The 26,008-nt window shown below is 39.2% G+C and overlaps 1 protein-coding gene and 1 long non-coding RNA gene across 4 annotated transcripts in view; one reads left to right on the top strand and one right to left on the bottom strand.

Annotated features, from left to right (window-relative positions):
• SYT14 (synaptotagmin 14) overlaps positions 1–25,361 on the bottom strand; it is a 244,691-nt gene extending 219,330 nt beyond the window's left edge. Inside the window, exons 1-3 of one of the 3 annotated variants that reach the window (XM_086694035.1) lie at positions 25,158–25,361; positions 23,570–23,709; positions 22,330–22,386 (exon numbers count right to left, since the gene is read on the bottom strand). Coding sequence is in view for 2 of the 3 variants with exons in the window: in XM_086694033.1 (XP_086550159.1) it covers positions 9,326–9,338 (13 nt within the window). In the remaining variant the exon portion in view is untranslated. Of the gene's footprint in view, positions 1–9,325; positions 9,516–22,329; positions 22,387–23,569; positions 23,710–25,157 lie in introns of those variants that run through there. The other 2 variants (XM_086694033.1, XM_086694034.1) reach the window with 2 other exon arrangements.
• On the top strand, positions 9,535–13,066 carry LOC147572592 (uncharacterized). The gene is made up of 2 exons (XR_015246124.1): positions 9,535–9,917; positions 11,753–13,066. It is a non-coding gene; the product is annotated as an uncharacterized LOC147572592 (long non-coding RNA).
• Positions 25,362–26,008: the final 647 nt, after the last annotated feature.

The following is a 26,008-nucleotide window of genomic DNA, read 5'->3' as shown; positions in this document are numbered from 1 at the left end:
TCTCAAACAGCACAAGGCTACTTTAGAAATACCTTAAATTCTACCTTATCTAAAGATCAGCAAAACACATGCATTAAAGTGGTCAAAATTAAATTAATGTCTAGCTTACACTGATAAATTCTGTTATAGCTAATTGTTATAGCTATATATAATAAGCATGAAATGTTAAATATTTCCTGTTAATGTTACCAACTACCACCTTCCCCAACCAATTTAACTCATTCAGACCACAGTCACTAATCTATAGATACCTTTCAGTTTTAACCCTAATTAACTTATTCAAGGAATGATACCAATTTTGGTGCCTAATTGAAAGCACAGTATTATGGAAAGACCATGGGTTCTGAACTGAGTCAGGCTTCAGTTTTCAAGTCAGCATCACCTAGTATTGTCTTTGTAAACCTTGTGCCTGTAAGAAAAAATAAAAATAACTAAACACATTTGTAAAGTAGTAATAATAGTTAACTCCAGGATGGAAAATAGCTTTCCTAACCGTATACCAATTCTGGGCTATTAAAAGTAGCTGCTGGCATGGGGTGGAGGGCAATGTTGAGAAGGATTCTGAAATAAAGTTGATACTTGGTGAGATGTTAAAAAGACACTTGAAGGAAACAGATGACTGCTACAGGAGAAACAGAGAACAGTGCCATGCATTTGCCGTCCACACTGTGATAATGGATAGATGATGCCTAGCCCATGGTGAGCACCAAAAAATGTTAATTCCCTTTGCATTCCTCACAAGGACAAAACTCAAATATTCCCAGAGACAGAAAAGATTCTGTATGTTTTCTTCTCTTCTACAGCATTAGTTACCAGTTAATTTCAAACACTCTCCTGTGTAAATATTCCAAAATAAACATTAATCTTCTCATACTTCTTAACTTATCCTCTTTTTAGAAATTTTCTTAAAAACAACAACAACAACAAACTTTTGGGCCTCCAATCCTCTGGGAGTTATCCTCCCAAATTGGAATTCTTTTTTTTTTTTTTTTTTTCAACGTTTATTTATTTTTTGGGACAGAGAGAGACAGAGCATGAACGGGGGAGGGGCAGAGAGAAAGGGAGACACAGAATCGGAAACAGGCTCCAGGCTCTGAGCCATCAGCCCAGAGCCTGACGCGGGGCTCGAACTCACGGACCGCGAGATCGTGACCTGGCTGAAGTCGGACGCTTAACCGACTGCGCCACCCAGGCGCCCCCCCAAATTGGAATTCTTTTATTTTATTTTTTATTGTTGCTCTTCAATTACTAGAGTTAAAATAATCTGAATAAGTATTTTCTCTCTTTTTTTAAAGTGTTTATTTATTTATTTTGAGAGAGGGGTAGAGAGAAAGAGGGAAGAGAGAGAGAATCCCTGTCTCTGCACTGTCAGCGCAGAGCCCAACACAGGGCTCGACCCCAGGAACCATAAGATCATGACCTGAGCCAAAATCAAGAGTCTGATGCTTAACTAACTGATTCACCCAGGCGCCCCTGAATAAGTCCTTCCTATATTTACTTTACAAACTCTTTTTATTTATAACATTCCTATACCATAGCCTAAGTTTTGAGACATATATTCGGCACCATTCCAGCATCACACAGAACAACCAAGTGTACCTCTTTTCATAACAATATCTTAGAGTACTTTATAATTTGCAAATCTTGCTAAGTACAGTATATCTTTTGATCCATATAAGTTCCTATAAATTTATTCAATAATTTTTTTCCAGGAGGTACAAGTTTATCTTATAAAAGTAAATTTATTGTTCACAAACATAACCCATTTTTCCTACTTCTGAGCCACTTTTACTTCAGTTTTTAAGTTAATTAAGTTTTTGACTGTTTAGATGCTCATTAAGATAGCACCATAAATCCCTGAATAAGTATATGCTCAAAAAAAAAGGGAGCATACTACTGGGGAGCCTGAGTGGCTCAGCTGGTTGAGCGACCAACTTTGGCTCAGGTCATCTCAGTGTTCCCGAGTTCTGTGCTGTAGCCCAGAGCTCGCTTCAGATCCTCTGTCCCCCCTCTCTGTCCCTCCCCTGCTTGCAGGTGCACACTCACTGTCTCCCAAAAATAAATCTAAAAAATTTAAAAAAGGTATTCTACTTAATTTTCTACTTAAAACACCTGTGTTTTGACTACTGCACCAGTTCATTTGTTAAAATTACTAATATGCATTATTGTATTAGTAAGTTCAAAATGTTGAAGATAATTTTTCATTAAAATCCTCTATCTCCTGATGACTCCTAATACAGCCTTACAACTGTAATGTTCTGAACGTACACATGGATCTTAGAAGTTTGTTTTTAAATAACTTCCTAGATAAACAAATTCCTGATGACAGTTTGCTGCGTTGTCCCTATTTCTTCCTTCTTAAAAAAAAAAAAGTCAATCAAGGGTTCCAATTTTTTAGGTTTCAATTAAGATTTTACTACACATACATACGAAATATGCACATAATTATCTTATTCAAAAGTCTACAATGTTTCATTGACAGTAGTTTGTTGAATCTGACGTTCTCCCCCACAGGCTTGTCACGTTAGGTATAAACTAGGTAGGACTTGGGAGTGGAGGAAAGAATGAAGTCAGCTAACTGGAAATCTTCGAAGACAGTCTACTATGCTACTACACATATGCTATGGACAAACACTACAATCACTTTAAAGAAAACAATAACGCAAGCAGCATTACTCAACAAATAAATAAGCCAACATGTGGTTCTCTAGCTTTCTATGCTGGCCTGTGCCACTGTGTTCTAACACTACCTAAACCAATGAAAAAAGGAAATGTTTCTTAATGCAACTGTTTCTCTAATGTTCCCTAGGTTTTTTCTAATTTGGTTTAGTGAGTTAGGACAGAAACCTTAAATAGACTGTAAATTATTCAAGAGTAATTACAGAGAGAGGTCTCTGAACAAACATACCTCACATCTAGACATATCCTAAATCTCTGCAAAACATCAGGAATTTTATACCTGCCGAAAGTCAAAACATCCCTTTTAGGAATATCATTGATTACACTGAACTGTAAATCCTCCAAAAATAAACTGCTCGATAAACTGTCTCATTCTGCCACAGACTGCAGACAGGCATGACTTCCTAATTCTATCATCCCCCATTACATCCTAATGAGCTCTTACAATAACATGGAAAGCAGGAAAGGAGTGTGATGTTCTCCCTCAGGACTTGTAGCAGAACATGTTTGTATTGGGATTTCTTTTTTTTTTTTTAATTTTTTTTTCAACGTTTATTTATTTTTGGGACAGAGAGAGACAGAGCATGAACGGGGGAGGGGCAGAGAGAGAGGGAGACACAGAATCGGAAACAGGCTCCAGGCTCTGAGCCATCAGCCCAGAGCCCGACGCGGGGCTTGAACTCACGGACCGCGAGATCGTGACCTGGCTGAAGTCGGACGCTTAACTGACTGTGCCACCCAGGCGCCCCTGTATTGGGATTTCTTAATTCGATACTTCAAAAGTCCAAATTCTGCCTTGGAAATCTTAGAGTCACAACAAACCTTCGAAAGCACCTCAGAATTGTACTGATGATTAAAAAAGTACGTATGTGGAAGTGTGTGGTAAACGACAAAGTGCCTTATGAATAAAAGGTATACACACACACACACATACACACACAGATTCTTTCTAATATAGTTTTCTTTTATAACTTTAAAAAATGTTACCCAGAAAGGTAAAGTAGTTAACGTTGATATACAGCACATTAACAATAAAAGTGAGTACTTTTACCTCTATTTTGATAATCCTATGGAAGTCAGAAAAATGTGGAGTGAGGGAAGGAGGGGCATAGGTCAGATCATTAAAGGCCTGCTCTAACCTGAGGTTTTAAATAACTTATATGTTACAAAGATAACTAGCAACAGTTGAGAATATGGGTTGGAAGGAACCCTAAAACTGGTGCTAACAAGAATAGCTAGGAAACTAATACAAGCCCTTTAATGAGGGGGAATAAACTAAAGTATAAGCACTAAGCATCATAAATTCGTTTGAGATGTAGACTTGGCAGGACTTAGCGATCAACAAGATGTGGGGGGGGGGTGAATTTTAAGACAAGGTTGATTTCCAGATTTCTATCTCAGATGTCTGGTTACTTAAAAATGACACTCAGATGGTAAATTTGCATAGAGTGGGGATACAGAAACTGGATGTGGTGGCTGTGATGACAACTTTAGGACATTTTGAATGTCCCAAACTAAATATTTTGGATTGTTGTGGAATACCCATGATATCTAGCTACTATCTGAAAATATAAATTAGGAAAACTCTGTGTAGTTTTATTAACAGTGCACTTTTATTTGCTTTTTTAAAGTCTACTTATTGGGGGGGGGGGGAGAGCACAGAGTCTGATACAGGGCTTGAGCCCACCAACTGTGAGATCATGATGTGAGCTGAAACCAAGAGTCAGATGCTTAACCAACGGAGCCACCCAGGCGCCCCAACACTTTTCATTTTTTTAAGTTTTTATTTAAATTCCAGTTAACATACAGTGTAGTATTAGTTTCAAGGGTACAATATAGTGATTCCACACTTCCATACATCACTCGGTTCTCATCACAAGAATTAATAGTGCACTTTCAATTTACTGCTCCAGAAAGCTGAACTAGAAGGACTAGTAGATAGACAGAAGTTAATGAATGGCAGATTTTTGGTCAAATACATCTGGGAATCAATGTAATCAACATCTATAATTTACAGAATTCCATTCTAACTATTCAAAAAATATTTGTGGACTATATACTATACTCAGATACTGTGCAAAATGTAAGGAGTAAAAAAATGAAGAAGATATTACCTTCTGGAATTGACAGGAAAGACAAATTATAAACAAGTGATTACAAAATTACTCAATATGTGCAATTACAGCAGTATGTGGAGAAGATGAGAACAGGATTAAGAATGGAAACACAGGGGCACCTGGGTGGCTCAGTCGGTTGAGCGTCTGACTTCAGCTCAGGTCATAATCTCATGGTTCACTGAGTTTGAGCCCCGCATCAGGCTCTCTGCTGTCAGCACAGAACCTGCTTCGGATCCTCTATCCCCCACTCTCTCTGCCCCTCCCCTGGTCTCTCTCTCTCAAAAATAAATAGAAACATTGAAAAAAAAAAAAAAAGAATGGAAACACAAAGAACATTAGGCAAAGAAGATGAAGGAAAGACTGAGAAGTAATCAAGAGAGAGGAGAAAAGTTCCTAAACACAGGAAATGGTTAACAATGCCAGACTGACAAAGGCCAACATTACAAGAATTAAAACACTGGATGAAAACTATAGGTCTTGATAGGCTAGAGCAGACCAATGATTCCCAACATGATTACCACCAGACCTCTAGGGTAACAATAAGGATCTGTAAACTCTTCAATATTTCAAAATGCTTTCTCAAAATTGTACTTTAATTTAAGATAGGTGGGGTGCCTGGGTGGCTCAGTCGGTTAAGCGTCCGACTTCAGCTCAGGTCATGATCTCACGGTCCGTGAGTTCGAGCCCCGCGTCGGGCTCTGTGCTGACGGCTCAGAGCCTGGAGCCCGTTTCAGATTCTGTGTCTCCCTCTCTCTCTGACCCTCCCCTGTTCATGCTCTGTCTCTCTCTGTCTCAAAAATAAATAAACGTTAAAAAAAAAAATTAAAAGAAAAAAGATAGGACTAAATTCTTTTTTTTAATGTTTATTTATTTTTGAGAGAGAGGAGAGAGACAGAGAGACAGAGAGAGAGAGAGGAGGACACAGAATCCAAAGTAGGCTTCAGGCTCCAAGCTGTCAGCACAGAGCCCAACATGCGGCTCAAACTCACGAACCATGAAATCATGACCTAAGCTGAAGCTGGACACTTAACTGAATGAGCCACCCAGGCACCCCTAGAACTAACTTCTTTACCTCTGACTGGAATTATATTAGATCAGTGTGGTAACACCATCATCATATATTTGTCTGAGTCCTGACTAGCACTTACTTTCTGATAAAAGGAGGAAGTGAATGATTACTTAGTACGTACAATATGGGTTTTACATAAAGGAGGAAATAAAAGTAACCCTCAGTACTTAAAAATCTAAATTCAAGGGTTAAAATGTGGAGCCAGAGCTAGGAAGAATATGCTTAACAGATACAAATGATCTGTTCTTTGAGTCAAAACACTGGTTTGCTATGCAAGGGATTGAAGACACCTGATGTGAAAGAAGTCCAGGTGAAAGAGACTCTATGGTTTTGGTTCATTTCAACCTCATCTTGAGCCAACATACAGTTCCAAAAAGGCTATGCTAATATTAAGCTACATTAATAGGATTATGCACAAGATAAGAAATGGCAGAACAGTTTTAAATGTATGCTACTCAGCAACACATCTGGAATGGATTTCATTTCAAACTTTAAAACATACATACAACTATACACCATCCAGAGGAAGAGCTGGTTATTCTGTCTAGAAAGTGTTCAAAAGTTGTCTTCAAATGGCAGAAGGGATGTCATGTATATAGGGAATAGAGGGCTTTTAATTTATTGCTCCAAACGGCAGATCTAGGAGTAGTAGTTAGACAGAAGTTACTGAATGGCAGGTTTTTGGTCAAATTCAAAGACCTCATGAACTGTAAGAATTATACTTCCACTTGGCAGACATTGTTCAATGTCCACTGGCACATGAGTTCAATAAATTCATCCCCATTGAGTGTTTTTATACAAAAGATGATTCATCCTTTGTTGTTCACACCGTATTGTAATTACATGACTAAAATTATCTGTCTCCCCAACTAGAACATGTGCTCCTTGAGGGAAGGAGTGCAGTCTTAGTCATCTTTATGGCCCCATAGAGTCCAGCACAGAACACTGAGTACAGCTAGTGCTCATTAAGTCTGCTGAATTAACAGGTGAATGAAGGGACTGAATGTTTTAAGAACCATTTCATTGGGAAGAAGGTTGAATGAGATGCCCCCTTGGGCCACTAAAATCCTAAAACGTCTCTAGTACAAAGCCATCATCCAGAGTTCATTTTACTTCATAAAACAGCATGGGAGGGGTGCCTGGGTGGCTCAGTTGGTTGAGCCTCTGACTTCAGCTCAGGTCATGATCTCGCAGTTTGTGAGTTCGAGCCCTGCGTCAGGCTCTGTGCTGACAGCTCAGAGCCTGGAGCCTGCTTCAGATTCTGTATCTCCCCCTCTCTCTGCACCCCCCCCCCCGCCCGTTCATGCTCTGTCTCTCTCTGTCTCAAAAATAAATAAACATTTAAAAAAATTAAAAAAAAAAAACAGCATGGGAATGTGCTGGGGTGGAGGGTGCGGGGGGCAGCTGGTGGCTCAGTTGGTTGTAAGCGTCCGACTACAGCTCAAGTCATGATCTTGCGGTTCATGAGTTGGAGCCCCATGTCAGGCTCTGTGCTGACAGCTGGGAGCCTGGAGCCTGCTTCAGATTCTGTGTCTCCTTCTCTCTCTCTGCCTCTCCCCTGCTCAAGCTCTGTTTCTCTCTCCCTCTCAAAAATAAATCAACATTAAAAACAATTAAAAAAAAAAAAGTGTTCCAGTATGTAATAAACAGCACAGTTAGACTAACCTGACCTGACATCTTTATTTGAAATGCTAATACTAACTTTAGTCTCTATACCAAACTAGAAAAAGTATAATTTCCAATCTTTATATTAAGAAGACTTTGACAAATGTTTAAGTATTAAAAAACCGATGAGAGTATCTAAAACACAGAAGAATCTCTAGGAGAATTTCAAAAATCTTGTTCCTTAAACATACTAGTAGTAAAAGGCAGAACAAAATGCCATCAGTTAACATAAAAAAAGGAATCAATCACATTTAACTGTGGGGTAGGAAAGATTGAGAAAAAGAGGAAAAACTAAAATATATCAAGAAATTACAAGTTACAAGATCAGATCCAGATGCTATTATACCTTCCGCATAAACCTTTTTAGCTTTACCACATCATTAAGAAATACTACCACAAACTGGTTGGGGAAATAAAGTACAAAACATTAATCAGTGGATTTGGTTGCTGGGTTTTTAACCTCTAGTAAAAAGTACAATAAGGAAAAGAGTTTGAAAGTACCACTCTGGGTAACAGGAATATCAAAGGTTATGAAATAGATCTTGTTCCCAGTGCTATCCATCGTTTTGGCTACAGTAGCTATTTGAAATGTGTGAATGTGTCTGAAATGTGTGTCTTGCATATAATAGGTAGAATCTCTTAAATAAGCATAAACACAACTAAAGTTATTTTGGAGGATGCAGGATCTGACAAAAAGGAACCCCCAGAGCTGTATGTTACTGGTGATTAGTCAGTCACCAAGATGGGAAGTGCTCTGAAAAGTTTTGTTTACGAGGAACACACATAAAATCTGAGCTAATGAGGATACAGCCAAAGGTACCTCGAACATCTGTACAGATGATGTGAATCTGTACACACGGACGTGCACCCAGGTAAATTTTACAAATTTTCACTGTCTGAGTTAAGCTCAGAAGGACACAGGCTGGAAGATGGTGCAGTCTTTCACATAAACATCCTAGCCGTGTGATACTAATTTTCACAATATCCTCCTTAAAAGCAAAGCAAAATACAGACACTTCCAAAAACATGGAACAAGAAGAAAATACACTTTGATGGCAACTACCTCACCTGGCTAAGTGGTAAACACTAAGTATTTCGAAAATACGAGTATTGTTGACACTAACACTTAGTGGACTGATACACACGCAGGATTCTAAGAGCGTGCGTTTGTTATTTCAGATGTATTTACTTCTCTTTCCTAGAGAAAAAGCAGTTTTGAGTGTTAGGGGAAAAAACACTTGCGGAAATTAACTTCATCCCAAATTTCCTACCCCCTAACAGCAGCAAACAGAGGGGAATGGACGAAGAGTGCGGTCCAGCGTCAGCTCCAGAGCAGGGACTAAGAATGGTTAGGACTGGGACAGCAAAACTGGACTTCCAGTTTGGTAGCAAAGCGGGTACTTGCCGGAGGAAGGGGTACGGGGGGTGGGCGATGGAAGGGGCTAAGCCCCGCGGTCCCTCGCTCCCCGGGCCCGTCCCGCGGGGCTCTGCAGGGCCGCACCGGAGCCCCACTCGGCGCCGCCAGGCACGGCACCTGTCAGGCGCACCGGCTCCTCCCCGCGCCGGGCCCCGGGCCGAGGCCGACTGGACCGCCAGGGCCGGAGCAAGTCGGGCGGACCCGAGGCGCCGCTCCGCCCACCCGTCTCCCGAGACGCGGTCTGGACCCCTGCGCCTCCCCAGCCGGCTCCCCTCCCGCAGGCGAGCGCCCCACCCGCGCCACGGCCTCCCGGGCGCCTCGGAGCCCCGCTCCCTGGGCGTTCCCCCTCCTCCCTCACCGCGGCCGGCCTCCACTTACCTTCAATCGCCATGATGTGCTCGCCATGGACCGCACCAACTGGATGGCGGGGACGGCGGGCCGGCGTGCGGGCGGAAGACGCACGGAGTCCGCCAGCCAGAGGGGCGGGGCAGGCCCCGCAAACGCCCGGCTGCGCAGCCCGGAGGGGAGCCGCGGGCGGGGCGGGCTGGGGCGGGCTGGGGCGGGGCGGAGGAGGGGCGCCCCGAGCGTCCGACTGCTGGCCGCCGAAGAAATGGAACCTTCCCGGGCTGCCGCCGCCGCTGGCGGCACGTGACGCCGCCCCGCCCCCACCCCGCCACCCCCACAGCACCTCGCGCCGGGATTCAAAATAGGTGCCCAGTCTGGGGAGCCCCGGCACCTTCGCCGGAGACCGGCCCGAGGCGCACTGAGCATGTGCAGGAGGCTCCGACTCGCTTGGCCCGGGGCTTCCCCGGGCCCAGGACCACGGCGGAGGCGTACGCATCTCGGGTGCTGGCAGCATCCGTAGCCGAAGAAGGAGGAGAGTAGGGAAAGGATGTGGTCAGGACCATGGACAGGTCTCCTCGCTTGAAGACTGGGCTCGGGGATTCCTACCCAATAACTCCTTGTTTAGGTAATCTGAAGGTCTGTTTTGGTTTTGCTTTGCTTTGCCTGAATCAGCCAAGTACTCGCCTCAGATCTCTGCTCTGGGGTGAAGAGACAGCTAGTTGGCAAAGAGCAAACAGGAGAAAGGCATCCTAAGGACAGCAGCTTCCGTTGCGCTCCCCCTATCTCTGTTTCTCTCTCTCTCTCTCTCTCTCTCTCTCTCTCTGTCTCTGTCTCTGTCTTTGTCACGCGCACACACACACACGCACACATTTCTGATAAAGCTTGCCACTACCCTGAGCTTGGTTTCCACTTTGGAAATAGGAGTTGATATTTATCTCCACATTATAAACACACCTTGAGGCCATACAAAAGTAGGGATCAGACAGTTTTGATAAAGGGCCTGAAAAGCATGTCACATGCAGCTTTTTAAAAAATCTACAAACCTGTGGGTGTTATGAACAGTTACAGGCCAATCTAGAACACAGCAACACTTAGCCCCTTCATTTTTTACCTCAAGTACTTGAACCACTCAACCATTTACCCAATTTGCAACTTCATTTGGTACTGAGAGTCTGGACAATCAACAACATTGAGGAATAGGGATTTAACTGATTCTGAAATGAAGAGAAAATGATAACTCCTAGCGCCAAATAGCTATACTGGGGACTGACACAAAGAAGAAAAGATTTTGCACTTATGTAAGTGAGGTTGGACTGTAAATCTAGAGCAGAACTGTCTTTCATTGCTTTTATATAATCCCTCCCTCAGTCACAGCTTATGTTCAATTAGACATTCATTCTTTACCATTTTCATTAATTCAGTGAATATTTACTGAACCAGGAACTGTATACTAAAAGCAGGCTACAAGCAAGAGTTGTTATTTAAGGAACAAATTGTACCCAGAAAATATTTAAACGTCCATATTTCAGGAAAGCTGTGTGTATGTGTGTGTGAGAGAGAGAGAGACAGATTATCTATGAAATATAGGTAAAATATGTATAGTGCCAAAGATATTTTCTCCAGGTAACCTCCCTTAAAAATGTCTTGAACTCTAAAGCATGTGTTTGAACTTGAAACTGACAGTTCTGAGTTTATGGTTTCTGACTGGCTCTGAATAATCCAATTGTTCAACCTTTTTAAGAATTTCATATGGAAAGTCAGAAAGACCTAATTATTATTATTTCATCACCAACACACAAGTTACTATATATATAACCAAGTTGTGTGAGCTTCCATGCCCAGGTTAATATCACCATAGTTTGCTCAGGAAATTAATTTGTACATGTGTGGTGCATTTGAGCTTTAAACTTGTTAAATTCAGGAATTTAGCCCAAGGCTATTCAGCACTGATGACATTTTCCCCCAGATTAGAATATAGAATTCCCTCTGCCAACATTACCTTTAAAACAAAACAAAACAAAACAAAAAACTGTGCTCTCCAAATTTCTAATTGGAAATTTTCTATGAAACCAGTCATGGACAATATCATATGGCTTACCTTCACTTTCCAACATTCATATAGCTGCTAAGTTTGCTTATCTGCCATTTGGAATTGAGATTTATCTTCTTATACATATAATCCTATTTCTGAAGTATGCTATGGGTTTGATACTTTTAATTTGATACTTACAATTACATTACAATTTAAATGTTTTACATTTTGGGGTATCTGGCTGACTAAGTTGATAGGGTATATGACTCTTGGTCATGTTGGATGGAGAGTTTACATACAAAATAAATAAAATCTTTACAAAAAATACATAAATGTTTTTTATTTTACTGATTACCTACTGACATTATTTTTTCTAATTTAGACCTGGTACCTCTAAATTATTTAGTCTATATACCTTTATGCACTAGGGGATATTCAAGAACTGCTTCCTTTTAAATTCTTCATTCTTCTGAAACAGGACCATTTTCCTACACCATACACAAAAATAAACTCAAAATGGATGAAAGACCTAACTGTGAGGCAGAAAACCATCACAACCCTGGAGGAGAAAACAGGCAACAACCTCTTTGACTTCAACCACAGCAATTTCTTGCTTGACACATCTCCAATGGCAAGGGAATTAAACGCAAAAATGAACTATTGGGACTTCATCAAGATAAAAAGCTTCTGCACCGCAAAGGAAACAATCAACAAAACTAAAATCCAACTGATGGAATGGGAGAAGATATTTGCAAGTGACATATCGGATAAAGGGTTAGTATCCAAAATCTATAAAAAACTTAGCAAACTCAATACCCAAAAAACAAATAATCCAGTGAAGAAATGGGCAGAAGACATGAACAGACACTTTTCCAAAGAAGACTTCAAGATGGCCAACAGACACATGAAAAGATGCTCAACATCACTCATCATCAGGGAAATACAAATCAAAACCACATTGAGATACCACCTCGTACCAGTCAGAGTGGCTAAAATGAACAACTCAGGAAACAACAGATGCTGGTGAGGATGTGGAGAAATGAGAACCCTCTTGCGCTGTTGGTGGAAATGCAAACTGGTGCAGCTGCTCTGTGGAGGTTCCTCAAAAAATTAAAAATAGAACTACCCTACAACCCAGCAATAGTGCTACTAGGAATTTACCCAAAGAATACAGGAGTGCTGATTCAGAGGGGCACATGTACCCCAAGGTTTATAGCAGCACTTTCAACAATGGCCAAATTATGGAAAGAGCCCAAATGTCCATCAACTGATGAATGGATAAAGAAGACATGAAAAGATTCCATTTACAATGGAATACTACTTGGCAATGAGAAAGAATGAAATCCTGCCATTTGCAGCAACGTGGTTAGAACTGGAGAGTAGTATGCTAAGTGAAATAAGTCAGTCAGAGAAAGATATATCATATGTTTTCACTCACATGTGGATCTTAAGGAACTTAACAGAAGACCGTGGGGGAAGGGAAGGGGAAAAAATAGTTTCAAACAGAGAGGGAGGGAGGCAAACTATAAGAGACTCTTAAATACAGAGAACAAACTGAGGGTTGATGTGGGGGACAGGGGAGAGAGAGAAAAATGGGTGTTGGGCATTGAGGAGAACACTTGTTGCAATGAGCACTGGGTGTTGTATGTAAGCAAAGAATCACGGAATCTACCCCCAAAACCAAGAGCACACTGTATATACTGTATGTTAGCTAACATGACAATAAATTATATATATAAAAAGTAAATTCTTCATTCTTCTTTATTAATAAGTTTATTTGCAAAATATTTTCCAAACATATAGTTCAAGCAATTACCCAATTTTCCCCACCATGTGTTGTGCGGACAGGGGTTGAGATGGGAAAATAAAAATAAAAGAAGTCAATGTAATTCCCTTACTTGTGGTTCAGAAATGGAAATGTGTTCTTCGTATTTTAAGGTTCATCTTAAAATTTCACAGAAATATTATTTAAAATTATAGTTGACTTCCAGGAATGCAACAAAGCTTAAATATCAGGTGGTATGGCTAAACATTAGTAAAGTGAATCATGTGGAAAGGTCAACTCAAAGGGAAAGTGAAAAGTTACTTCACCTACATTAGTTAAGTAGCATTCATGTGCCAACCAAAATAACCTACCACCATTGGGGCACTTGGGTGGCTCAGTCAGTTAAGCATCCGACTTTTGCTCAGGTGATGGTCTCATGGTTCATGGGTTCAAACCCCACATCAGGCTCTGTGCTGATAGCTCAGAGCCTAGAGCCTGCTTTGGATTCTGTGTGTGTCTCCCTCTCTTCCCCTCCCCCACTCGCTCTCTATCTCTCAAAAATAAACAAACACTAACACAAAAAATAACGTATCACCATTAATAGCAACAATATCTTAATGGAAAAGCATATTCTAATTTATAAAAGTTCCTGGTTCATTCTTAAGAAACAAATGATTTTTAATTTTTTAAGGATTTTTTTTTTAAAGTTTATTTTTGAGAGAGAGAAAGCACAAGCTGAGGAGGGACAGAGAGAGAGAGAGGGAGTGAGAGAATCCCAAGCAGGCTCCATGCTGTCAGCACAGCACAGGCCTAGGCAGGGCTAGAACCCAGGAACCATGAGCTCATGATCTGAGCTAAAATCAAGAGTTAGACGCTTAAGCAACTGAGCCACCCAGGCACCCCATGAAACAAAATTTTTTTTTAATTTATTTATTTAGAGAGAGAAAGAGACAGAACCAGGGCCAGGGGTGGGGGGGAGGGCGAAGGGGGGTCAGAGGAACTGAAGCAGGCTCTGTGCTGAAAACAGAGAGCCTGACATGGGGCTTGAACTCATGAACTGTGAGATCATGATCTGAGACGAAGTCAGATGCTTAACCCCAAGAAACAAGCGATTTTTAAAGTTGGAACCTTCCTTTATCTTTTTTATTTTTTTGGGTCATGAAACAAGAAAGAAATTTATTTCCATGAGGCTAACACCTGGAGGATGCAGACTAGTGTCTCAGAGCCTCTCCAAAGTGCTGACAATCCTTCCAGGTTTAAGTCAGGAGAATGTGGGACAGAGGTCAGCGGATACATGCAGGTGGGCCGTGAAGGTCAAGTTGTCATGGTCATGCAGTCAGTCACGGGGGTCTTGCTGGCTCAGGGCAATCCTTGATGCTTGAGGGGTAGTTTCGCCTCCCATAGGGGATACTGCGCCTGCAGAGCTCCTGCTTGGGTTCAGAGAGAAGTGATGTGAAATGTTGGGGTCTGGGAGCCAATGGTCAAGAAAGAATTCTTGAGACATCTTCTGTGCAAAAAAGTGGTTTTATCAAAGCATGGGGACAGGACCCGTGGGCAGAAAGCTTAAGCTATTCAATAGAAAAAGACTAAAGTCCAGGTGCCCAGGGGCTCAGTCAGTTAAGCATCCGAATTCAGGTCATGATCCCGCACTTCGTGGGTTTGAGCCCCACGTTGGGCTCTGTGCTGACAGCTCGGAGCCTGGAGCCTGCTTCAGATTCTGCATCTCTTTCTCTCTCTCTGTCCCTCCTCTGCTTGCACTCTGTCTCTCTGTCTCCCAAAAATAAATAAATATTTAAAAAATTTAAAAAGACTAAAGTCACTAAAAGAATGAAAAAATAATTCTTTCTAGCAATATATAGTTGCATATATAAAAACGGAGACTTTAAACAGAGAACTCCCCTCAAAATCAACAACATAAGTAAAAAATATAAATATAAATAAATAAATAAATAAATAAATAAATAAATAAATAAGGAGACTTAACAAGTACCTATACAAAAAATTACATTTTGGAAAATTTAGTAGGTGTTAAGTTATGTTACCCAGGGATTTTGAATCTTTGAGCAAGGAGACATTTTTAAACTTTAAGCTTTGTTAGCAGTTGCAATTATCCAAAATGTAGCTGGATATAAGGATCTAGTGAGAAATCTAGTTAACACCATTAATACCGAATTTCTTTCATGAACCATAATGTCATGGAAACAGTTATAATATTAGTTATTTGTTCTGGTAACTTTGCCAATGAGAGAAACTCAACTTGAAATAGCTTAAGGAAAATGGAAAGTTAATTATAAAGACAGAAGTATACAAATAAAGCTGGGCCTCAGTATCTGCTGGATGTGGGAGCCTGAATGCTATCACTATACTTTCTGCCTGTTTTCTCTACCTCTTTCTGCATGTTAGCTTCATTTTCGTCGCTCACCACAGGATAACTTTATCCCTATGGTGGGAAACATGACCCCTGAGAAATTCCAAGCTCTATGACTCACAGATTCTGCCAATGTTCTGGGCCCCAAGTCCATATATTCCAAAAAAAGGTGGGGTGTCATTGGCTCTACTTAAATAAAGGATCCTGTCCCAGACCAATCAGAAGGCCAGGTACTGAAATTGACCAGCTTGGGTCAGGTGCATACCTCTGACATAAAAACCTCTGTGGCCATAATGACAGGGTCATAGAAGAATAACAGCAGCCCCCATGAGACCCACATGGATGAAGGGGAGGGGAGGGAGACAGTTCCCACAGGGGATTTTCATAGCGAGAAATCGTAAGTAATGGCTACAAGGACACTCTACCTTGACACATTTCCTTGAGGTTCTCTTAGAGCAGAGCTATTTGGAAGAATTGTCTGTGACAATGAACACTTTCTATATTTGTGCCGTGCTGGGCACTATGGTGCCCAGCCACATGCGGTTAGCGCCTCCCATATTGGACAGCACAACCTCAGCGCTACAGAAATGACACGATGCTGTTCAGGTAGGGACTGCCAAGTAAGATTATCTAACGGGTACTTGGTGGGATAAACTGTAATGTCTCTGATCAGAGGAGAACAGTAATATCCTGTGTGTGGATACTCTACCTTATCACTCAGTATGGTAAGAAATGTATCCATCAGGCTGTGTGGAAGTAATTAAAGACTGAGATGGGAAGAAAAAGATAAAAAATAAACAGAAATCAAAATAATTATTTTTACTCTTTCATTGCCTCCAGCAATTATTTTCTTCAAGATTTGCTCCCTACCCCATTATAGACAGCACAGTAACAACTAAGAGAAAAACTAAACATGCATTCTAGAATTTTTTTATTCATTTAGATCAAATGGTAGTTTTCCCTCTTGCCACCTCAAGTTTTCAAGATACCGGAAGCTCTATCAGAGAAAAAAAAGAAGAGAGCAATTCACACAGACACGAATTATTACCTTATATTTTCCTCCCATTATATCTTCTAAGACTTTCCTGCAGACTGAAGGGCCACCTACATTTCTCTTCCTTTTCCTCTCTAAATATAATGTGCTCTTGTATAATCTCTGCTATAATTTCCTATTGATCAATGAAGTTATTGCTGTTGGCTAAATGCATGGAGCAAGTACCCTCTGGTTTGTTGAGAAACTACCACTCAGTATGATACAAGCCTGTCAGCATGGGGAACTGATCAGAACTTCCAGTCATAGAGACTAACCTAACGCAAAATGTCCAACAAACACATGCTTAGTAGGATACAAACTACCTTAGCTAAACTTTATTCCCAATGAAGAAATATATTATTTTGTTCTAAGTAGGAGTACTCGATTATATTTAAAACCTTTTTTCACAGCTGGAGGTTCCCATAATGACAAGTGACCGTTATGTAACAATTTTCACTCAACGGTCAGAAAGTATGCCACAAACCTTTTAAATGCCATAAATATGTCACACACCAGTAAATACAGCCACCCCTCATGTAGAAGGCAGGAGGCGACATATAGAAGGCCTCAAGAATGTACAAATGTCACAAGGAAATTGAATACTAAAGAAAATTAGTAATCTGAGTTAGATGGGAAAATCATCTTCTGCTGGAAAAAGTCATTTAAATCTCCTCAGCTTATATAACTTTAAATGTGTGGACCTGATACAGAGAAGGTCACTAAGTGCTTTTCTTGCTTAAATTCATCAAATACAAGAATGCCAACTACAATTCTTTGTATGAAAGTAGATACTCAATTAATTTTTGATGAGTGAGTAAATAAATGATAACAGGCTTAGGTGTCATGGGTCCTCTTATTAATCATTTTTAAACTTTAATGTGTATATTGCATAATAATCTGATAAAATAGCCATTGATGATTGTGATAAAGAGAAATTTAAAAGAACTCTGAAAAACCTGAAGATCACTTTATCTATCATAGTGTTTCTTTCTACTTATCATCTTCCCAATTACTTTTTCCCCAATATAGACTTTCTCTTTGCTTACCATTATGAATGAAAGAGGAAATTTCCACAGAGCTTAACATGCCATGTTCTGACATTAAAAAAAAGTTTGCAGGTATTTTTTTTTATTTTAAGGTGGAATGATTTATTAAAGGAATTATGGGACATCTTTTGAGGATTCAAACTGATGGGCCACAACAATCAATCATAGGACAATGATTTGTAAGAGTACAATTTGAGTTTTACATGATATGCTAAGGTTTGAAAGTGAATCATGAGCACAATTTGTCTCAATCACTACCATAAAGTTTTCATTTCATAAAGATGCTCACTAAATTTAAAAAACACCACAAAATCTGATTTAAAAGACACTTGCTTAGTGACTCCCTAAGTAACCAATTTCTCTCTCCTAAAACAATACGCACAAATATTTTAACTTTCAATAGAAAAGGTTATGTAAAAATAATAGATATAGCTATTAGGGTACTTGCTACTTCTATCACTTTTTGTCTACTGCAGTTTATTGTTTTAATTTACATGGGGAAAAGATGTACTTTTTTCAGATGCTAACCCCCATCCATCTTTTTTCTCCTCCACTCAGACTCCTCCCCCAACCAAAATACACTTGGTTGAGTTTATTCCTATATTACTAAATATTCATCCCATTTAACTCCAAAGGTAGAACTTGTACCTAGGGTAAAATCAGAAAACTCTAAAGAAATTTAATGTCTGCCTAGGAAGAGGTAAGGCTCCTAGTGTTGATACCCCAAAATAATTCCCTTGCTATTTCAATACACTAGCTATCTATGTTATTCAACCTAGTCCTTCATTAAGAAATACGAATAGAGGGGCACCTGGGTGGCTCAGTCAGTTAAGCATGTGACTTCAGCTCAGATCATGATCTCATGGTTCATGGGTTCGAGCCTCATGTAAGGCTCTGTGCTGACAGCTCAGAGTCTGGAGCCTGCTTCAGATTCTGTCTGTCTGTCTCTCTCTCTCTCCCCCTCCCCCACTCATGCTCTGTCTCTCTCTCTCTCTATCAAAAATAAAAAAAATAAATAAACATTAAAAAATATGAATAGAGAGGCAAGGATCTCTAGACTTTGAAAAGAGCCTAAGTGAACAACTGCATAAATGATCCCAAGGGAAACTCAGAGAGTTTCAGAAAGATATTACAAGCTGTTAAGTACAGGCTGCTATTGAAAGAATAAATAGAGAAAAATCCAAGAACAAGGAAGACTTACTGAAATTTTAAAATATGATTGTTGAAACAAAACGTTCATTAAAAGGGATGAAAATGGCATCAGGACTTTGGAAAACAGTTTGGCAGTTTCATAAAAAGTTAAACACACACCTACCATATGATCTAGTCATTCGTCTCCTAGATACTTGTCCAAGGGAAAGGAAAGCATATGTCCATGCAAAGACTTGTACATAAGTATTTATAGCATCTTTATTTGCCAAAACTGAAACAACTAAAAAGTTCACCAAGAGGTGAATGGATAGATAAGCCGTGGCATAACCATACAATGGAATAATACTTAGCAATTAAAAAGAAATGAACTATGAATATACACAGCATCATGGGTGAATCTAAAATAATTATGCTAAGTGAAAAAGTCAGAGATAAAAAAAGAATACATACTGTACAGTCCCATTTATATAAGTCTAAAATATGCGAATGACATAATATATAGTGACATAAATCAAATGAGTGGTTGCCTGGGGGAAAGGAGAAAGATGGTCTAGGGAGGGCAGGAGGGAGAGATTACAAAGGGGCAGAAGGAAGCTTTTGGTGGTGATGGATATGTCCTTTATCTTGATGGTTTCATGGGTATAAACATATGTCAAAACTTACCAAATCATATGGGGCACCTGGGTGGCTCAGTTGGTAAGTGTCTGACTCTTGGCTTAGGCTCAGGTCATGCTCTCACAGTTTGTGGGTTTGAGCTCCAAGTCAGGCTCCACATTGTCAGCTCGACGTCTGCTTGGGATTCTCGCTGTATCCCCCTCTCTCTCTGCCCCTGCCCCACTCATGTTTTCTCTCTCTCTCTCTCTCAATAAATAAATAAACTTAAAAAAAAAGACTTACCGAATCATACACTTTATATGCAATTTATAGTTTGTTAAATATGCTTCATCAAAGCTATTGGAACAAAGAAAACAACAGAATGTGAAGAAAACAAAACAAGATCTAGAAGAGAAAAAAAGAAAATTAATGGAAAATATGAGAAAAAATTATAATTCATTGATCATGGGTGCCTGGGTGGCTCAGCCAGGTGAGCATCCAACCCTTGATTTCAGCTCAGGTTATGATACCAGGGTCATGGGACAAAGCCCCGCAGTGGACTCTGCACTGAGTGCGGAGCCTGTTTAAGATTCTGTCTCTGTCTCTCTGCTCCTCTCCCCCATGCTCTCTCCCTCTCTCTCTCTCTTTCCCTCTCCAAATTAAAAAAAAATAATAATTCATAGATCAACTCTGGAAGTCCAGCATTTAGCTGATAAGAATTCAGAGTGAAAGAAAAGAGAATATGAAGCACAGATAGTTAAAGAAACAATGGAAAGGTATTTCTCAGATCTAAAGAAAGCTTCTGGACTTTAGATGGAAAGAGCCCTCCAACAGCTAAATAAGCTCTTGAATGAATAAAAACTCATATCTAGATACATCCCACTGCATTTCAGAAGAGGAAGGATAATGAAGATTCTTAAAGCTTCCAGAGATGGAAAAAAGGTAAATCAAAACAAAAAGTCAACTCCCCCAAAATGAGATTCAGGCATCAGAAATCCCAACAAGAAAGTGAGTGTTAGGAAAGGACGGAGCAATGCCTATAGATTACTGGGGGAAAAATGATTATGAAACTTGAATTCTTTGCAAATCAAACTCAATCAAGAATGAGGGCAGCGGCACCTGGGTGGCTCAGTCAGTTGAGCATCTGACTCAATTTCAGCTCAGGTCACGATCCCAGATCATGGGACTGAGCCCTGCATTGGTCTCTGCACTGAGTATGGAGCCTGCTTAAGATCCACTCCTCTCTTTCCCTCCCTCTCTCTCTCTCCCTCTGTCCCTCCCCTACTTGCACTCACCTCTCTCTCTCTCAAAAAAAAAAAAAAATGAGGACAAAATCAAGTCATTTAAGGAATGCATGAATTCAAAAAATCTAGTGTCATACACATTTAATTAAAAAAATTTTTTTAACTTGATGATATAGCCTAATAAAATGAGAACAGATTCCAAGGAAGTGGAAGCTAGGGATCCAAGAAACAATGAAACTAACCTATGAATACAATGAAAAGAAATCATAGGATGACACTTGGACAGCAAGCCTAGAAAGTAACACATTCAAATTAGAAAACAAAGTCTAAAGAAGATGTTCAGGAAGAAAATTCTTTCCATTCAACAATAAATATACTACAAAGCTGGAAGATCTTATTATTATCATGAAAAGGGCATATATTTCTTCTCTCATTGGAAAAAAAAGGAAATTAGATATTGTAGGGGGGAATCCATATGGTCTACACATGAAGCAAATTAAATATGGCATGATTTTGAGTAGTTCTTTTGGACAAGAAAATCCATTTTATCTAGACATTTGGAATATTCTCTTTAGGTCAGCACTGATTTAGCAAAATAGTATTACATTTTCCAATTTAGAATTCTAATCATAAAATTTGGGTCACAGTAAATAATATTTATTTAATCATATTATAAATATGTGTTCTAAGATGTTAAATAAAGTAAAAAATCCTTAGTGTACAGAACAGAATGTAAATATTATCAATCTTGACATCATCAAAGGAAGAATATAGTCATCAGTGAGGCTAAAAAAGTGAAACAAAGGGATGAGAGATGAAAGTTTAGGGATGGTAATTTCTCTCCTGTTACATAATGGAGAATTTGAAGTTACTTTTTAAAACTGATGGAAGATAAGGAGAAGTTTTATATATTTTTAATTGATGTAAATGAATAATAGAATGTATATATATCATATTGCCCATATATATATCATATTGTCCATATGTAATATATCATGTTTGCATATATTATACCTCATTTTATGTATATGGCATAGCATTGAATATATATTTAGGAGGAGAGGGAAAGGGAGAAGTGGTGGGAAATCCCTCTGCTTTCATAACCTGGAATCAACAGGTGTTGTCTAAACTTAGAAATCAAAACACAGAATTATAAGTATATTCTGTAGGATTATGGTGATAATTGCAAGAACCAAAAACATAAACATATAAAAGAAGCTCTTGGGAATATGCTAGGTACATGGGGAGTTCAAATTGGGAAATATGTATTTTTATTTTGTTTTATGCCATTCTATACATGAGTATGTTTTACTTTTATTAAAAACAAAAACATAAGTTAAGTGAGTCCCACTTCTGCTGCCTTCAGGAGGATAAGATCTATACTTACAACGTGTTTGACAATCTAGTTCCGAATGACCTTTGCAATCTTGTCTCCCAGAATTCATGCATCTGACCACCTCACTTTTTTCCTGAAAGCACACTGCTCTTCTGTTCCTTCATGCATGTCTTTTGCACATGACTACCCTTCTGTCTTAAAATGGAAGATAGGAATCTGCTTTGCTGGGGAAAGTTCTACTCAGCATTTATGAATAAGATCAGCAAGAAATCATGAAAAGAAGAAGGAGGAGGAGGAGGAGAAATTTGACTACATAAAAATTTAAAAGCTCTGTATGGAAGAAAGACACTGTAAACAAAGTTTGATGACAAATACAAATTGGGAAAAGAAAGATTTGCAGCATATATGACAATGGGTACAGCATGGACGTAGCCAAATGCCTATGAGCAACTGACTCTACCACTCACCAGCTGCAAGATCTTGAGCAAGTTATTTAACTTTCATGTGTCACACAGTTTCTTTATCTGTAAAATGAGAATAATAATAGTACCAAATTTATAGGATTTTTGAGAAATAAATTAATTAGTACATGTAAAGCATTTAGAACAGCACCTGACATATATTAAGTGGCATATAAGTTTGAGATTTTAGTATACTGTTGAAGATTTTAAAGAGCACTTAAAATAAGAAAACAGTATCTTAGCACCTATTAGGAAAGTGGTCGTATAGATAAGAAGGGTCAAAAGAAGAAATACTAATGGGCATTAAGTATATGAATTTGCTCAAGCTTGCCATTTATAAAAGCAATGGAAATTAAAACAAGCGAGATGTCTTTTAAATATCAGATTGGCAAAGACATAAATGATTGATAGTGCTGAGTTTAGGTAAGGGTATGGACAACTGGGCATGATCTCAAATGTGGGGATGGGAGAGAAATAAATTGATAGAACATTTCCAGGAACAATGTGGCAATATTCATCAAAATTAAAGATAAGTAGTATATTTTTGACCCAGTCATTCTAATTTTATGAATTTCTGCTAAATAAATAAGTTGATAAGACTTTGTTTGTTTGTTTGTTTGTTTGGAACAGGAAACAATTAGAAACAACCTAAATGTCCATCAATAGGAGTCAGTTAAATAAATTAGGATTCATCCCTGTAATAGAATACTATCCATTTATCAAAAATGGATGGAGTGAAGCCACATTGATTGACATACACAATAGCCACAGTGTATCAGGTACATCAGAGAATTGCCTATTCTCTGGTAGGCAATTTATCTGCAACATTTCATTTACTTCTCATCACAACTCTGTAAGTTATATCATGTTATTAGATCAGTATTATAAAGAAGGAAACAAACTCAAAGCCCTTCGGTGACTTATCAAGGTCACAACTCAAACCTAGGCCCACTGACTCTGAAACCCATGTTCTTAATGTCAATGCCATAATGCAAATAGATTATAAGGCAGTTCATACTCTGTAAGCCGATTTGTTATATATAATAAATATGTAATGTGGTTTTATGTGTCAACTTGACTGGGCCATGGGGTGCCAGATATTTGGTCAAACATTATTGTGGGTGTGTCTATGGGGGTTTTTCTGGATGAGATTAATATTTGAATTGGTAGACTAAGTAAATCCTTATCCAAGCAGCTGAAGAACTGAATAGAACAAAAAGGCTGAGTAAGAGGGAACTCTTCTTACCTGACAGCCTTGAGCTGGGACATCTGTCTTTTCTGGCCTTTGAAGGTAAACTGAAACATCGGCTCCCCTTGGGTCTCCAGCTTGCCGGATTTTGGATTAGAACTTACACCATCAGCTCTCCTGGGTCTCCAGAGAGCCAACTGCAAGACATAAAAAATAGCCATAATCTGGGGATTTATAACCATGTGAGCCAACTCCTTATAATCCCTCACTCTCTCCCCATCCATATAAAGAGAATATATATATATATACATATATATATATATACATATACATATATACATATATATACACACATATATATACACACACACATATATATATACACACATGCATATACATATAAAGAGGATATACCTCCCTGGAGAACCCCAATACATATGTAATAACACATTTTTAAGGCACAGGAGTATTGGATGGATATACACCAAACTGTTAACAGCTGTTTCCTCTGGAGGGCCAGAGCATGGAATAGGCTCTCACTTTATATTTTATCATTCTTTGGTCTTTGAATTTTTCACAAATAACAAGAGTAGCATTTAAGGTTAAAAGTATATAATTACATTCTGCAAATACAACCTCAAATGGCTGCTTCCCCTCTCTGTGATTCCTTCCAACCCTCTCTCCCTGAATCAGAGGTAAGAACTCCCCTGACATTTTGCCTTTACATATATTAGAAAATTTAGAGTATCTCTTTGTCATTGAATAGGGCCTAGACTGAGTCCTAAATACTTACCCTGTTTCATTCATCTTCCTGGTCCCCCTTCACCGAGGAAGCTAAAATGGGGAATTCCTCAAATAGATTTGGTTTGAGCTGGATATGGTGAGCTAACCTGAAGGAGGAGGTATGCATTCAACCCTCTTTGCCTGTGTTCCCCTTCTCTTTGTTTTCCTGAAAGGGTTTTACTGGTCTCTGTTAGGGACTATTCCCTTTTGAGTTAGCCTCCTTTATGCCTGAGGCTTAGTTATATAATCACAGCTGAAGTTCTTTTTTCTCCCAAATTTCCTATGGAGAGCTTTTCTTTTGATGCTGGTCATTGGGAAGTCACTTAATGTTCTGAGCTATGCCTCTGCAGAATGGGAGAACCTAGATCCAGGGGACAATTTTAAAGAAAAGTTTGCACAATAATAGGAAGAATTCACAGCCCAAAGGAAACACATGAGTATAAACACTTCCAATTGTCCAAACTGGGGGCAAAAGTTGGATTTATACACTTCTCCTCTCTCTCCTTACTGTCATGGGAAGATTTGAGAAATATCCCAGTCTTGTATTCTGAACTCCCTCGCTCTGACTATATGCCATATAATGACTATCGTTTTCCTTTGTGCATCTTAAATAAGAGTATATACTTGTGTAGTTGTTTGTGCAGAATATAAAAGTACTAACTGTAAAACTTTGTTTTGTAGTTAAAATGGCCAACACCTGAACTAAGCTACCTGATCTATGTTCTTGGATTATCCAAAGCAATAAACTAGAGAGGAGACAGGATAAGAACTCTGTCCAGAATACTATACTATTTGTGCTGCACTTGCACAAACCTGAGAGTGAGTGCCTCCTTAAATTTTGCACCTTGGACATTTTGCTTACCTCATTCTTAGTCCTGACCCAGGATCCTGCCATCACCAGCTTCCCCAGGTCACAGCAGTAGGAGAGGATCCCAGTAGAGATATATTTTTCCCACTCCCAGTGCCACCCACAGTGGTTCCTTATCAGTAAAAATGTAATTAATGAGAAGTCCTCAATAAAGTCTTCCAGTAAATGAAAGAAAACAGAATAGAGAAGACCTGCGTCAGAAGGAGCACAAGTGGAAAGGACTCAAGTCTTCATTGAGGCTAAGTTTAATTTTCACATAAGGGCACCTACTAAAATTCCTAATGTGATTTTAGGTTGCAATTTTAGATGTTTATTATCTATCACAAAGAAAGCAATAATCCCATTCTCCTTTGCCCTAGTAAGAAATATCTGGAGTGAATTCAGCAGCAAGATATTTCTAATTATATTCTATGAGAAAAGGTTAAAAAACTGATAATGTTTAGTCTGAAAAAGAAATGACTCAGGGACTCCATGGTAATTGTTTTCAAATATTTGAATGGTTGCCAGATGAAAAGGGATCAGGCTTATTCTGTATGGTCACAAGAGTTAGAGCCAAAACCAGTGCATGACAGCTGCACAGAAACAGATCTTGGCTTGTTATAGGCCCTGGTGCCCAGATTATTATTGTTACAAATAATCCCTCTTGGTTTAGTGTGCAAGATAATTGGATTTCTTACCACAGTAAACCAGATTGCAATCATACCTTACATGTGAGCTCTATTGGAACAGAATTATGCTAACGGGCCCAGTCAACAAAAACATTAGATGGATGGCTGATTTGGGAAGCTGCCATCCTTCCTTTCTTCCATGCTTTTCCCCTCAGACTCACTTGGCTTTTTTTTTTC

The sequence above is a fragment of the Puma concolor genome, chromosome E4 (genome assembly GCF_028749965.1).
Source record: "Puma concolor isolate L17-30 chromosome E4, mPumCon1.1.hap2, whole genome shotgun sequence".
Lineage (NCBI taxonomy): Eukaryota > Metazoa > Chordata > Mammalia > Carnivora > Felidae > Puma > Puma concolor.
Note: the sequence above shows the minus strand (reverse complement) of the source record. Positions and strands in the feature narration are given on the sequence as shown.